The 16,326-nt window shown below is 39.0% G+C and overlaps 1 protein-coding gene and 1 long non-coding RNA gene across 8 annotated transcripts in view; one reads left to right on the top strand and one right to left on the bottom strand.

The window, feature by feature from the left end:
* The window catches only part of LOC120875402, an 82,937-nt gene extending 77,427 nt beyond the window's left edge, over nt 1–5,510 (bottom strand). The window contains exons 1-2 of the long non-coding RNA XR_005723950.1: nt 5,403–5,510; nt 3,701–3,889 (exon numbers count right to left, since the gene is read on the bottom strand). This is a non-coding gene — a long non-coding RNA (uncharacterized LOC120875402). The remainder of the gene's footprint in view (nt 1–3,700; nt 3,890–5,402) is intronic.
* A 427-nt stretch (nt 5,511–5,937) lies between these two features.
* HECTD1 (HECT domain E3 ubiquitin protein ligase 1) overlaps nt 5,938–16,326 on the top strand; it is a 73,877-nt gene continuing 63,488 nt past the window's right edge. For 6 of the 7 annotated variants that reach the window (XM_040257153.1, XM_040257155.1, XM_040257156.1 and 3 more), the window contains exons 1-2: nt 5,938–6,315; nt 7,604–7,878. In XM_040257153.1, coding sequence (XP_040113087.1) covers nt 7,739–7,878 — 140 coding nt within the window. In that variant the 5' untranslated portion in view covers nt 5,938–6,315; nt 7,604–7,738. Of the gene's footprint in view, nt 6,316–6,536; nt 6,715–7,603; nt 7,879–16,326 lie in introns of those variants that run through there. The other variant, XM_040257154.1, reaches the window with a different exon arrangement.

Raw genomic sequence — 16,326 nt, forward strand, 5'->3', positions numbered from 1 at the left:
CTTCACTTTCTGCCATAAGGGTGGTGTCATCTGCATATCTGAGGTTATTGACATTTCTCCTGGCCATCTTGATTCCAGCTTGCGTTTCTTCCAGTCCAGCGTTTCTCATGATGTACTCTGCACAGAAGTTAAATAAGCAGGGTGAAAATATACAGCCTTTTCCTATTTGGACGTACTCCTTTTCCTATTTGGAACCAGTCTGTTGTTCCATGTCCGGTTCTAACTCTTGCTTCCTGACCTGCATACAGGTTTCTCAAGAGGCAGGTCAGGTGGTCTGGTATTCCCATCTCTTTCAGAATTTTCCACAGTTTATTGTGATCCACACAGTCAAAGACTTTGGCATAGTCAATAAAGCAGAAATAGACATTTTTCTGGAATTCTCTTGCTTTTCCCATGATCCAGCAGATGTTGGCAATTTGATCTCTAGTTCCTCTGCCTTTTCTAAAACCAGCTTGAACATTTGGAAGTTCATGGTTCACGTATTGCTGAAGCCTGGCTTGGAGAATTCTGAGCATTACTTTACTAGTGTGTGACATGAGTGCCATTGTGCAGCAGTTATCCTCAATGCATGGCCAATTATGTTTCATCTTAACTCTACCCACTATTCTCTCAAACAATTTTGCAGCAAATCCTAATTATCATATCATTTCATCTGTAAATATTTTAGTATGCTTCTCTAAGCAATATGACTCTCTTCTTTTTTTAGGAAATATAACCATTATATCATTATCATACACTAAAGACAATTAACAATAATCCCTTAATAGCAAAATATACAGGAGAAACTGTAAATTTATACAATCATTATATGTTTTTCTCCTAATACTTTTAAAAATATATAATAAAATAGAATTATTTACAGAACTTAGGTTCTTGCAAGTTTTCTATGAACTAATTTTTTTCTATGAACTAAATCAGATCCTACTTTTCCTTTAAGTGATAAAGTACTTATTATGCACATGAGTAGGCTAATGAAGAGTTTACAGCTTTTTTTTTTTTTAGCCTTGGAGCAAGAACACCTACTAGGAACATAAAACACAACTTTTACAACTATTATTTGTTTTTTGTCTATACTATCAAGGGACATATGATGGATACAGTGAATTTGTAAAAAAGTGTCAAAATTCTAGAATTTATTTTTAAAGATATCATTTTTGAAACCTTTAGAATAGAAGAATGATTCCTAGAAAACAGCATTAGTAAGAATTAGTCATCTCAAGCTAAACTTACTATCTTGTTCTTTTAACTTTCAATTTTGAAATAAGCTTCAGTTCGTTCAGTTCAGTCACTCAGCCGTGTCCGACTCTTTGCAACCCCATGAATCGCAGCACACCAGGCATCTCTGTCCATCACCAACTCCCGGAGTTCACACAAACTCACGTCCATCGAGTCGGTGATGCCATCCAGGCATCTCATCCTCTGTTTAGACACACACAAAAAAGAGAGTTCCTACATATATGGAGTTACCCAACTTCCCCAAATGTTACTTGGATGCCAGAGTTGAAATAAGTGAGTTTCAAGAAGGCAATTGACAATATTTCCTCCAAAATTTTGGATATAAATATGTTCATTCTGTATTATAAGACTTAATTTTGGTTTTCATTTTCTTAGCACAGTGACTTTTTAAACAAAAGAACATTAAAATTCCTATCATCAAGGAGGAAGTAAGCAGGTCAGGTTATAAATACTGTTAGGTAAAGCTGTTACCTGAACAACTACACCATGAGAATGTTATTTAATGGATAAATAACTGCTTGGTAAAAGGTTTGTCATTCATCAGAGCCTTTATTTTGGCCATATTCTGTCCAACACCTTTATCTAATTGACTACTAACAAAGAATTTGGGGGGACGGCTGATACCTTTCACTACCCAGACAGGATTCAAAGAGATTGCCGTAGGATGCAGCACTGACACAGAACCAACAAGACAAAATTTAATAAGTCTAAACATTAAGGACAAAAATATCAACTGCTAAAGTAAAAGACTGAAGGAAAGTTGGCTTGGCAGTTCAGGGAGCAAGAAGTAAGGACTTTAGTTCAGCAAACTCTGTATGAGCCAAAAGGGTGATGTGAGTGTCACTCTCTGAACCCAATGCAATGGAAGATGGCATTCCTCTGTCCAGGTCTGACCACCTTTAAAGCAGTTTCAGACTTAGGAGTTCTTAATTAAAGAATGTCAGGAGACATTAGAACATGCCCAAGGAGGGTAAAGCCATTGCAGGAACTAGAATTTTTCTGGGAGAAGAGAGGGTATGGGAATCATGACTGTTGTCTTTGTTTGGTGACATGTCCTATGGAAGAGGGAGCGGACCTAGGATGCCACACCAGAGTTGAACTAATAATGTAATACTATTAATAGCAGACACTTTTGAGTGTTTATTTAATATGTGGTAGGCATTTATATGCCTTATCTTGTTTAATATAATTATTCTACGTGGGGTTAGTTTCTATTATCATCTTAATCTTATACATTAGGAAAACAAAGCTCAGAGAGGCCAAGGCAACATACACAGCAAGTCCAAGTAGCTGATGTCTATAGTGAATTAATATTTGTAATACATTTAGAAGGGTGTTAGGACATGATAAATACCTAATAAAATCTAGCTGCAAGAATAATAAGTATTATACTAATTATATTTAAATATTATTGTTGTATTGACTTAGGCCAGTGGTTCTCAGCCTTGAGCCTTGGCTATACATCTGAATCACTTCAAAAAATACTGATGTCCAGATTCTATATTCAGAGACACTGATTGAACTGGCCTGAGAAATGCCCTGAGCATCTGACATTTTAAAAGTTCCCCAGGTAAAGAAAACATTCACAAAGACACATCTGATAAATACTATTATTGAAATATACAAAGAACTCTTAAAATTCAACAATAAGATGAAAAATCGGCTCAAAAAATGGGCAACAGATCCGAACAGACACCTCACTGAAGAAGATATACAGATGACAAATAAGTATATGAAAAGATTAAAAGTAAAGTATATACTTTCATAAGTATATGAAAAAAATATGTTCCATATCACGTCAGTAGGGATTTGAAAATTAAAATAATATACCATTATACATCTGTTAGGATGTATAATGACATCCTACAACAACATTTGACAACAACAAATGCTGAAGGGACTGTGGAGCAATAGCAACTTTTACTGCGTATGGAAATGCAAATGGGGGAAATTCCTTGGTGGTCCACTGGTTAGGACTCGGTGCTCTTGATCCTTGGTCAGGGAACTAAGAGCCCACAAGATGCATGGCAGTGTCAAAAAAAAAGCAAATGGTACAGCTAGTTCAGAAGACAGTTGAGGAGTTTCTTATAAAAGTAAACATTCTTGCGGGAGGGAGAAAGAATTAGCTGAAGGTAGTCAAAAGGTACAAATTTCTAGTTATAGGAAAAAATATGTACCAGGAATATAATTTATAACATAATAATGATAATTAACAATGCTGAACATTATAAGTGAAAGTTGCTAACAGATTAAGTCCTAAGAGTTCTTTTTCATCACAAGGAAAAAGTAATTTTTAATCTGTAATGTGTTATCTATATGAGATGATGGATAGGTTCACCAAACCTATTGTGGTAATCATTTCATGACATATGTAAGTCAATTAATTATGTTGTGTTCCTTAAGATTACACAGTGCAGTGTGTTAATTATATCTCAATAAAAATGGAAGAAAAAAAAATTCTTACCATACAACCCAGAAACTGTGGTCCTTAGTATTTATCCAAATGAGTTGAACACTTATGTCCATGTAAAAACTTGCACCTGGGTCTTTATAGCAGTACTTTTATTGCCAAAACTTGGAAACATTCAAAATGTTCTTTAGTAGGTGGATGGATAAACTCTGGTACTTCTAGACAACAGAATATTATTTGGCCCTAAAAACAAGCAAACAAACAAACAAAAAAATGAGTTATTAAGCCATGAAGAGAATCTTACATGCATATTATTAAATGAAAGAAACCAATGTGAAAAGGCTATATATGATTTCAACTAAGCAACATTCTGAATAAGGTAAAACAACAGATTCAGTGAAAAGATTAGTGGTTGTTAGGGGTAGATGAGAGTGGGATAAATAGGTAGAGCACAGGTGATTTTTACGGCAGTGAAAATATTCTGTATGATATTATAATGGCAGATATGTCAAGATATGTTTGTCTAAACCCACAGAATATATACAACACTAAAAGTGAACTCTAATGTAAACTATGGAATTTGAGTAATAATGGTTTATTGACATACATTCATTGTCAGAAATGTACTAGGTCGTGGAGTACTTTTGACAGCTGTGCATGTATAGGGGCATTTATAAAACATTTGCATGTATAAAATGTTTAAGATTTATTTCTTCTCCATAGGAACTGTCTTCCTATTGTCAAAAACTAGGCCCTTTCTCTCTCCACTGCTGGAGGATTTTTCCAATCTCCCAGTTAATCTCCTTTACAAGGTAGTTCCTATTAGCTATTCTGGTCACTCTTGCCCTATACATCTTTGTAAGACTCTTTAGAACTTTTCTAGTCAATGTTCTAGTCCAGAACTCGCTACTTTACCTCAGCATAATTCTGTATCGCGCACATTTAAGTCCCTGCTGACTTTTGCTCTTATTTTCTCCATCATTGCCTAACGCTGGTTTTTGCTTGAGGCACAGGTCCTCTTTCCTTTGTTTCACAACTGATCAGGCTTTGCTTTATTCTTCCTCCTCCCGTGTAGTGTTCACTTTATACCCATTTCTTCGGGATCCAAATAAATGCCACTTCCTCCTTGAAGATTTTCCTGGCAGCTCCAAGTCACATTCATAGCTCTCAAATAATTATTCTTATGTGCTGTAGTTAGGACAAGATAGTGGAATCCTCAACTCTTATCGCTTAATTTGACCTATGAGCAGGAGACCTAGGAACTTTACCTGCTATAGTGGGACATGTATCTATAGATATTCGAGGTGCAAATGCGTAATTTACAAAATACTAGTTCTCCAAAGATATGCAGCAGCTCCTCTGCTTAAAGGAACACGCCTCAAATACTAACACGCATTTTTGTTTTTTAAATACAGTGGGTGTAGGAGCATGGGTTTACTTATCTCAGAAACCAAGGGATTCGTTTCTTGATTTAAAAAAAAAAGAAAGAAAGCTATATCACATTTCCAACTAATTACATCTCAACTGTCTCCAAGAGCTTCTCATAAGCAGGCATATTTTGTTTTCAACGCGTGTGAAATAAAACGTTCGAAGGGAATAACTACAGACATACTTAAGATCACAACCCATAAGAAAAAGTCGAAAACACACTCGAGGTACTGCTGCTTCCTGGGAACGCCACCGCGCCTGAATTCAAACCTTTTGGAACCTCAGCTTTCTCGTCTGTACAGTGGAGAGGATACTCGACAATATTTACCTCCCAGGGTTGTGGTCAAAGGTTTTCTTTCGGAACTGCCGGGCAGTTTGCCTCCCAGGACCGAAAGGGTGGCGCTTTTCTTCCCGCGACGCACTTCCGTGCGCGAGGAGGGGTGACCAGCGAGGAGGAGAAGCTCTCGCCGGAGGCCGGGTCCCAGAGGCGGGAGGCCGGGCCAGGACAGGTTGGGCCGCAGCTTTGACGTGCAGCGTTGGGGCTTTCAGCAGGAGCACGCCAAGTGTATACACACTGTGCAAAACACGCTGAGCGTGCGTGCACCCGTATGCGCGCGGTGCTGGGAGCGCGCTTGAATTGACAACGACACGTGAAGGCGCAGAGCCTACGATAGGAAAGCGACAGCTGACGAGGCCGAGGGAGCCGGAGATCTTCTGTAGCGGCGACGAAGCCTACCGGTCGCTCCGCGCCCCGGCGCTCTGCGACCGTGCGCCTCGGGCCGACGGGTCTCCACAGCGCCCCACGTGGCGGCCAGCGAGGTCGCAGCCAGCGGAGCCCATTTGCTCCGCCTCCGCGGCGCACTGCTGCCCTCCTCAGCTTCCCCGCCCGGCTCTCCCCCGACCCTCTTCCCTTCCCCCTCCCGGATCGCGATGGACGCGGCCTCCCCCCGCCGCCGCCGCTGGCAGCACGGCGCGGGCCTCTAAGCTGCAGGGCCTCAGGAGCCGCGTGCCGGGGTCGGGACGTGAGCTGGCTGCCGCCGGTCTGGGGAACCTCTGGCTTTCCTGTCAGCAGGTCCCCGCGGAGGAAGGGGAGGGACAAGGCGCGGCTTTTCCTGTGCCGCCAGCCCGACTCGACCTGCGCGGCCTGCGGCTTCCTGGGAACTCGAGGGCCGCGGCCGGGCCTGGCTCAGCCCGCGGCCTGCTTGGAGCTGGACCGGAGCAGTTTGAGACGACGGGCCTGGGTAAGAGCTTGAGGAAAGGGGACGCAGGAGCGCCTTCGGCGGTCGGAAGGGTCAGGCCTGGTTCCGGGATCAGGGATGCCTGGCGGTAGCCCGGGAGCGAGACCCCAACCCCTGGTGAGGTCGGCGGGCTGCCGCCGACTCACCCGCTTGGCCCCTTTGTTTACCTCCCCCGACCCTGCCCACGGCGGGCCCCGGCTTGCCCGAGCCAGAGCCCATGGCTGGCCCGCCTTGTCCTTGAGAAAGGATCGCCGCCCGACGGGGCCAGGGACGTCCCGCCGGGCCTCGGAGTTCCGGGCGCCGCTCCCGGGAGATCCATCGCCCTGCCTGCTCCGGCCTCCTCCTCTCGGGTAGAGAGGCTCGCGGCTCCACCTCCAAAACTTACCCTCCTTCTCGACACAGGTAGCTAACTTAGCCGGGTTTGGTTCGGGAAAACCGGCGCGCAGTGCCTGCGTCTCCCGGCGCCGGGTCGGCTGGGCCCCCAGTTTTGGGTCACCCTTGCAGATCGCCGCCGTTGGGTGCCCACCGGAACCTGCCCCTGGATTTACGCACCTGCAGCCGGGTTACATGGGACCCAACGCTGTCCTCTCGTCAGAGTGCTTATGAGTTTTTGTATTGACTTGCCAGTTGGGGCTGCTTCTCTGTTGTTGGCTGGTGGTGTTTTTAACCAACTGCCCCATTCGGTGAGGATGGGGAAAGAGGACCGCACATTGGCCTGTGTTCTAATCTGTAACATGTTAGTCCATTGCACTTACTTGTAGCATTTCTTTTTAAACTTTTAAGAACAGTTGCTGCTACTGCCAAAATTCCTAATCAAATCATAGATAGATCTTGTATATCGTTTGTATTTGGACATCTTAAGGATACCAGTAAATTAAATCAGCAGAATTTAAGAAATTGAAGGTAATTTTAGAGACTTGATTTGGAGGGGAATTGGATCAAAGCGCTGTTTCCTTAAAATACTGAATCTAATCCTTATCAGAAGATCAGCTTTGGGTGACGGAGGGGGAAAGAAGTTTTCTGGGGAAAAAAAAGAACCCTTAGTAAGGTGGTGTTTGCCTTTTGGCAAACACGTTCGTGATAGCAATAGTGGGATCCGAAGCTTGTTTGACTGTCTTTGACAAAGACGGCTCTGGTTTCCAGAGCAGCAGCCTAATCAGCTTATACTCTTGTGCAAAACTGGTTTTATTTAGTACAATGTATGAAGTTAAACCCGAGGAATAAGGAAAGTTGGAAAACTACGGTTAAGTACACTATCCAAACATACTTATGAGTCTTTTCTAATTCCTAGGACACCAAGAAAATCTGGCTCTAGCCGATGTAAAAGAAAAGAAAAAAAAAATTAAGCCCACCCTGTTCAGTCCTGGACATTTAAAGGACATTTTGCCTTTGCTTTTTAAATTTAAGCAAAGAAGCCTAAGAAACAATGGCAGATGTGGACCCAGATACTTTGCTGGAATGGCTGCAGATGGGACAAGGAGATGAAAGGGACATGCAACTAATAGCCCTTGAACAGCTATGCATGCTGCTTTTGATGTCTGACAACGTGGATCGTTGTTTTGAAACGTAAGTACAACCCTTCGTCATCTTCATTTGGGGATGCTGTAGTGACATGGACATAACGTGTTTTCAACCATCTGCTGATTTGAGTTTGTATAGAATTTTTCTTTAGTGAGTTTTATTTTTTAATATAAATTTATTTTAATTGGAGGCTAATTACTTTACAATATTATATTGGTTTTGCCATACATTGACATGAGTCCGCCACAGGTGTACATATGTTCCCCATCCTGAACCCACCCCCACCTCCCTCCCCATCCCATCCCTCTGGGTCATCCCAGTGCACCAGCCCCGAGCACCCTGTATCATGCATCGAACCTGGACTGGCGATTTGTTTCACATATGGTAATATATATGTTTCAATGCCATTCTCCCAAATCATCCCACCCTTGCCCTCTCCCACAGAGTCCAAAAGACTGTTCTATAAATCTGTGTCTCTTTTGCTGTCTCACATACAGGGTTATCGTTTCCATCTTTCTAAATTCCATATATATGCGTTAGTATACTGTATTGGTGTTTTTCTTTTGGCTTACTTTAGTCTGTATAATAGGCTCCAGTTTATTTAGTGAGTTTTAAAACTTATCTTTTGAAAAGTTTCTGTAGTTTTGCATTTACAATCTTCTGAGAAATAAAAATTGGTAGGTAAACTGACTCCACTAATGATAATTGTGATGACACAAATACATGTTTGTTGACTGAATAGAAATTAGTAGAGAATGCTAATTCTACCCCATAACCTGACTGATTCATTTTCAAAACATGTTATGAACTGAGAAAATGCAAATGCTTCTTTATTTCTGTATCAAGAAATTGACTTGAAATTGATATGAAAATACAGATAATAATGAATACATTTCCAACAGCCCTTTTGTCCATTGGTAAGTTTTAGGACACTATGTCTTTTTGGCATTGTTGTTTTTGGGGTTTTGTTTGTTTGTTTGTTTTTGTTTTTTTTGGTGGCACTGTGCAGCTTTCTGGATCTTAGTTCCCCAACCAGGGATTGAAGCCAGGCCACTGCAGTGAAGGCACTGAGTCCTAACCACTAGACTGTCAGGGAATTTCCTGTACTTTTGTTAAAGCAACTTATGGCTTTGTAAATTTCAGTTTGGAGAGGGTATAAATTGAATGTTAACCACATGGCATAGTTTTTGGAATAGTAGAACTAGGTTGAGATTTGAGAGTTTAAGCAATTTTATTTAGAGGATTATGTAGAATTTGTGCAGAAATGTTAAGGAATCCTTACTAGGTTGGCCATTAATGCCATGTTTTTCCTCTTATGTGATACTTGCAAATACTGAACACGTTTGTTTTTTATTTTATATTTATAATTTTGAATTCTGGTGATAAGTAAATGAAAACTCAGATGCTTCTATATTGGTTTTAATGCCATTTTGAAGTAATTAGTAGAAAATGTTTGAGATGTTGACAAAATTTTGGTATAATTATCTTAATTTCTTTAAGGTGGGAATAAGGCTGTATTACTCAGTAAATTGATGTATTTTTGATCATCTTCATTTTTGAATGGATCGTTAATGAAGATGAATTAATAAATGAATAATTAATAATCTTAGTTGTAAGTCCCATTGAGGTGGTACCAAGTCGCAGTCTGTGGCTCATTTATTTCGTATTTATTGGCAAATTTTGAGAACATAATAATTTAGCCCCTCCGTTAACACTTGTTTTGGTTAGAATCATAGAACAGCGAAATAGATTTTTGAGCATTCATAGCTTTCATTAGAGGGTTTTCATTAACCTGAGAATTACTTTTGATATTTTAAAAAGTCGTACGTACCAGTCACATCAACTATCATATCTTCCATTAAGTGCTAACATGTAGTAGTAGAGGTATTTGTAATGACAGTTTTAATAAGTGTCATTATATTAAAACAGTTTTAAAGGAATTGTTAAAATGTCACACTCATCCATGCAGAATCCTACCGTCCTAATATAATTGTTATTCTTTTCATTATCCTTTCCAGACTTTGGTCATATTTGATATAATGTGGATGAAATTAAAACCAGATTCAATTTATATTTTTTATTTACTAAGTGTAGGTATAAGAGAATTTCAAATTGGAATGGTTAGCCCTGTTTTATTTAGTATATCAGTAGATTGTCTATCAAAAGTAGACATTTGATTAAATTTATGGCAGTTGTTTTTTAAAACCTTTAGCTTGCTTTCTTCATTCAGGAGCCAGATTTTCTTGTTGTCAGAAGGAAAATTGTCTTTAGTTTCTTTAAACCAGATATGCAGCATGGTGAGGTGGAAAGAATGGCTGTGTGTCATCAGAGACCTGGGTTCAGATTCTTGGTTTGCTAAATGAAGTTTACCCCTTGAGAGCTTTACTTTCTTCCTCTGTAAAAATGACAGTAATCTCATATCTGGTTCGCTCCTTGTGAGGAGTAAAGGAAAGAATGTATGTGAAAAGTGTTTTGAGTAAAGTGAGCTAATTTAATGTCATTAAATATCTAATGTTGAATTTTATTTGGAGACTTTGTTTCATGAAACTGTGGTGGGTTTTGAAGAACCTTTAAAAATTCTTTGAAACAGTCAACAAATAAGACAGGAGAAAAGCAGGATGATGTGCACATTTTAAGTATGGGTGAAAATATCTCTTTTAACTTAATTTCATAAGATAGTAGCAAGTAGTCCTTTTAATTATGTCAAGTAAAGGAAAAGATGCCTGTATATTCAGAGAGGTTTTTGTCTGATTAGCTTTTATTTGTAGTTATATGTTTGTTTAGTCAGGAAAGGCATATAGTGTGGTAAAAATAATGGCCTTTGGAATGAGATAGACATGAGTATAGGTTTTCATGGAGATTAAATGTGATAATACAAGTGAGATGCCTAACACAATGCTTTAAACATAACAGTTAAGTGTTTCTTTTTCTTTAACTTAATATTGTACATGGTATCCATTTTTTGGTGCCCATTCTGACTTTTTTTTTTTTACTTTATTTTTTGCTGTGCTGGGTCTTCGTTGCTCTGCAGGCATTTCTGCAATTGTGATGAGCAGGGGCTCCTCTTCGTTGTGTTGTGCGAGCTTCTCATTGCTGTGGTTTCTATGGAGCACAGGCTCTAGGTGCTTGGACTTCAGTGGCTGCAGCCTGTCGCCTCAGTAGTTGCCGCACAGGCTCCAGAGCTCAGTAGTTGTGGCGCGTGGGTTTAGTTGCTCTGAGGCATTTGGGATCTTTCCTGACCAGTGATTCAGCCCGTGTCTCAGGTGGATTCTTTAGACCACTGAGTCACAAGAGAAACCCCTTGACAGTCTTTCTGAAGTTAAGTAAAATTCAAGTTCAGAGTTAGTTTTTGCTTTCATCTGTGATACATTAGTGAGTTAAAGTTAATATGTTATACGTTTGAGATAAATTTAATGAGTTATAAATGAGTAGTTTTGTATTCACATCAAAATAGGTGATCATTGTACATACTCTTAAAAGTAGATAAATCCTGGGCAGTTGTAGATCCTGCTACTAAATCTTCAAGTAATATAATTTATGTCTTCTGGGAAGAATCTAACATCTCCCCAGAAGATCTAGTAAATGGAATATTAGGGATAGTGCTTTTAGTCATCAGAAAGCTCATATTAAAAAAATAATCATTTTACTTAATTATGAAGACACAGAAGGATATACAGTAAAGTGTAAGTCTCTCCCTTTCCTGTCTCCTGGGTGACCAGTTCTCCTCTCCAGAGGCAACCACCATTAATCATTTTCCTGGTGTATCCTCCCAGAGAGAAATATCCTAAGAAAGACTGCCTCAAGTTTGGATTCCAATACTGAATACAGTGGTAAAAGCCTCCTATTGTATATGTACAGTAAAAACTATTTAAAAATATCTACAACAGTGATAAGTCTTTTAATCTTCTAAATTGTCTTCCTACTTTTTATTGTTAAAAAAAATATGATGACAAAAGCAGATAACAATCCCTGCTCTTATGGTGCCTAGTAGTCTAATAAGGAACACATATTAAATAATTATAGAAATAAAATTGTGATTACAAGCTTTGATAAGTGCAATGAAGGAAAAGTTCAGAGTGCTGTGACAGCAGGTAGCAGGGGCATGACCTGGAGGAGTAGGGGTAGTCAGAGTGGTTTTTCTTAGAGATACAAAGGATGAGTAAGAATTTAAAGGATGAAGTATAAGGTGGTGAGACAGAAGGATGTTTAAAGGGAAGGCAACATGTGAAGAATTTTGAAGTGGGATGAGCATGTCGTGGTTGAGGAATTTGGAGAAAGGTAGTATGACTGGGCATGGAAAGGTCTCTGGAGAACTGTGTTGAAAGTTGGGGCAAGAGCAGATGGAATCTTGTGTATGCTTTTGGTTTTTTCTTAAGAGCAGTGATATAAAAGAGTGAGTGATGGAATTAAATGTCTTTTAAAAATACTAATTTTTTCTGCTCTATGGATAATAAATGTGTGATGAGGACAGAATAAATGCTTGTAGACTTAGATTTTGGAGGTAGAATAGTCAAATAGTTGAATGATTGGATGCCATTCAGTGAGAGAGAAAGTCAAAAGAGGACCCTGTTTTTGTTTTTTTTTGGTCACACTACATGACTTGTGGGGTCTTAGTTCTCCAACCAGTGATTGAAACCGGACCCCTGCAGTGAAAGCATTTAAGTCCTAGCCACTGGACCACCAAGAAATTCCCAGGAGGACCATGTTTTTGAGGGGTGGAGATCATGAATTTGGATTTGGCTAGATTCTCATATCTGCTTTGCATTTATTGTGTTGCATTATGTTGTTTTGATTGCAATATATGAAAAAATTATCATCCTCCAATAGATGTAGCTGGGAAAAGGAGGAATGCTGTAATGATGTCTTTGCATAATTATGTATAGTCTCGTTTGATATCATACCCAAAGTGGGCAAAGTGATAGTTTCTTAAGAGTTAGTTATAATGTGGATTCTGAAGTCATGTCAATGAACTTGTACTCTTGTAGATTAAAATCTATTGGCCTGTTTGGTACTTTGAGTGGGTTTTTTGTTGTTGTTTTTTTTTAACCCAAGTGTAAGTTTAAAAGATCTTGCACTGGTCATGTGGAAAATATTGATCTGTTGAGTTATACAGATATTCCTGGTGTTGCCATATACCATTCTACACTGTCACAAATTCATATTTGTTATTGTAAGTACTTAATCAGAAAAGTCTTCAAATAATGGGATCTGTCAAGCTCAGGGTGGCAGGAGCAAGTTTTTCAAAGTTGTAAGTTTTGCTTGAAAGCTCAAATGTTATCATTGGCAGCAAATACTGTCAGTTGTTTTTCCTTGAGGTGGAATGCTTGCTTGGTTAATTTTTGAAAAAATGTTTGCTAGATATCCAAGTCTGAGTAACCACAATTTGTCTAAAGTTCTTTCAGGTAAAAAAGATGTTGCATGAAACAAGTAGCTAGTTCAACTCTCCAGCAGTTGTGAACTACATTTCCTTGACACAGCCATCTTTCTTGAGTATGCAGAAGTGCTTTATGCTTACTTCCTATTTGTTTAAGTAGAATATTAAAAAAATACAAATTAAAAGGCTTGTGTGGCAGAAACCAACACAATATTGTAAGTTTTTTTAAATTAATTAAAAAAGGCTTGAGGTTTAATAAAATATATGTATGTATATATGAAGTGAAGTTGCTCAGTCGTGTCCGACTCTGCGACCTCATGGACCTACCAGGCTCCTCGGTCCATGGGATTTTCCAGGCAAGAGTACTGGAGTGGATTGCCATTTCCTTCTCCAGGGGGTCTTCCCGACCCAGGGATCGAACCCGAGTCTCCCACATTGTAGGCAGACGCTTTACCATCTGAGCTACCAGGGAAGCTGTATATATGTATATATTTGCTTTATCAAAGTAGTGAAGTTGACCTTTTTTTCATGCAATAGCTTGGCAATGAAAATACAGAATGATTACCAATGGTACAGTTTAATGCTGCTGCCTTGATTCATGCTAAAGCACCAGCAGTTTTATCCACCATTGCTTTTACATCATTAGTGTACATGTCAGCACAAGAAAGAGAGTGATTAAAGAAGAGAAAGGACAGTTGTGCTAAATACAGGTGAGAGGTCAAGTATGGTGAAGACTCAAAGATGTCCTTTGGATTTAGCAACATTCTCAAGATCATTGATCTTAATGAGAGCTGAGTGGAGTGGTTTGAGGACCAGATTTGAATGAGTTGAGGAGTAACAGGAGGAAATGGAGACCAGAGTGTGGAAAACTTTTTTGAGAAAGTTGTATTGGGAAAAATAGTGTGGGCCTTTTTCTTTTAGAGGTCATAGAGGAGAGAGAATGGAGAATTCATAGTATTCAGATTCTGAGAAACTGGGAGAGCGTTGGCTGCTGTCAGTAGTAGTGCTTTTTAAACTTTAATGTGCATACTGTGAAGCACCTGGGGATCTTGTTAAGATGCAAATTCTGATTCATTTGGGCTGGTGTGGTGCCTAATATTCTATATTCCTAGTATGTTCTCAAATAATGCTGAAGCTGTTGGTCATAAAAATCCCACACTGAGTGTCAAAGCTCTGATGCACTGATGAAGAGATAGACTTATGGTAATGTGTTTCTTATTGTAAGGCAAGGAAGATGAAGATTTTTAGGTTTGATGGGAAACACTTGAAGAGATTTATGTCTGATGACATCTATTTTCTCCCTAAAGTAAGAGATTTTAAAAGAATGGTAACACTGAGAGTTGGTTTGGGGAAATAATTATGTTCAGGTAGTGCTAGTGACTTCATAACAGGTGCTCTTGCCTATAAGCTAACAATACGCAGAGCTACAGTCATAAAATATTTTTTGGTATTTTTTTCCCCCAGTTTTATTGAAGTGTAATTGACTGTATTCTGAAAATACCGATTTGAATGTATCATTCCCTTTTATAAATTCTTCTGTGCTCTTTACCTAGTGAATACAATTTAGATGCCTTCAAAGACCTCTGCTGTATCTCACATATACATACTATTACTTTTGTTTTCCATTGCTAAGCATAGTGCCTGGTGTACAATAGCTAATATCCAGATACTGAACACATTGAAGAGGTTCTGAACAACAGTAGAGTCTACTAACTGGAATTTGACTTACTCCTTTTTCTTTTAGAGGGAAAGCTGTAATTTTCAACTGTTACGCCAGGAGTTATTGTTAGTTAAGAAATACACAAAGTCCAGAATGGGAGCAGGGGCAAGAATGGAATAGAAGATAAAGTGGGGTCAAAAGATGTTATTTATTATCTTCAGGAAACAAAATTTATTAATCTTTTACATTTAAAATTTTTAGTTTTTTAAAACTAAGTGAAGTGTTCACTTTACAGACTGTATTCAGTAAAACATCGCTATTATAGATAACTTTATTTTTAAAATGTTTGCTTTCTTAATATTGTACATCTTCTGAAATCTTGGCCCAAGTCCAAGTGATATAGTGTGGAAAAAGCATATGGTAGTAATAGTATAGAAGATATTGCAGTTCTCAAGAGAAATTCTTTGTAACCTCATGAAACTTTTTTTGTTCTTGTTTTAAGTTATCTCTGCTTCCATTAGCAAAAGATTATTTCGTCACTGCAGGTAGTATTTTGGAAAGTTGCGTAAGTTGGATTCATCTGAAGATTCTACTTCGTCTCATTTTTGTGGTTGACTGGTCTGACAGTAGTTCCGTGGAGACTGAGTGATCTTAAACTTTCCTAATTTGGCCACCTTTGGGTCTGTAAGTTGGTCTAGTATAGAACTAGATTGGATTTAATATGTAAAAGTAATTTCTACCTATGGTATAAGAGGTAAATATTTAGTGAGTTTAAAAATTTTAATAACTCTTTAATTGTGACGCATCTAAACTTTTGTGCCACAGATGTATTCTTTCAGTACCATTTGGGAAGGACTGTGATTATTGTATACACGCAATTTAATTTTCTCTTAACTTTATTTAAATGACATACGGATTTTGACAAACACAGAGTCATGTAACCACCACAATTGAAATTCAGAACAGTTCTATGGAAAATGAGAGATAAAAGTGGATTCCCTTTTTGTGTTGTGGGAAGGTGTAGGGCAGGGGAAGGAGACCTGATGGAGATTGGGCTTGTGTGTGGGGAGGAGAGAAATGTTAGAGAGGGACTGGGCGTAAGGATGAAGGAGCAGATCACTAAGAGAGCTGATGGGATTCTTTTTGTTTGGTTTCTCTTTCTATAAGCAAGAAAGTTCTTACCTTTTCTTGATATCATTCATTAAGCAAATAAAACTTGAGTATCTCCCCATATGCAGAGAACCCTGTTGGTTGCTGTGTGAAATACAACTCTATTCCCAAGGAGCTTGCAGATTTTTAGGAGAGAGGTATAGTGGACAACAGAAAATGAAATATAAATATAAATTGTCAAAGTAAATTAAAACCAAAACAAAAACAGGAGTCCTGTTTTGGGTAGTTAGAAAAGGTAAGCCTGAAACTGAGGAGGTAACATTTAGGCTCACAGGAAGGATGACAAAGA

This window comes from Oryx dammah, unplaced genomic scaffold (assembly GCF_014754425.2).
Source record: "Oryx dammah isolate SB20612 unplaced genomic scaffold, SCBI_Odam_1.1 HiC_scaffold_16, whole genome shotgun sequence".
NCBI classification, from domain to species: domain Eukaryota; kingdom Metazoa; phylum Chordata; class Mammalia; order Artiodactyla; family Bovidae; genus Oryx; species Oryx dammah.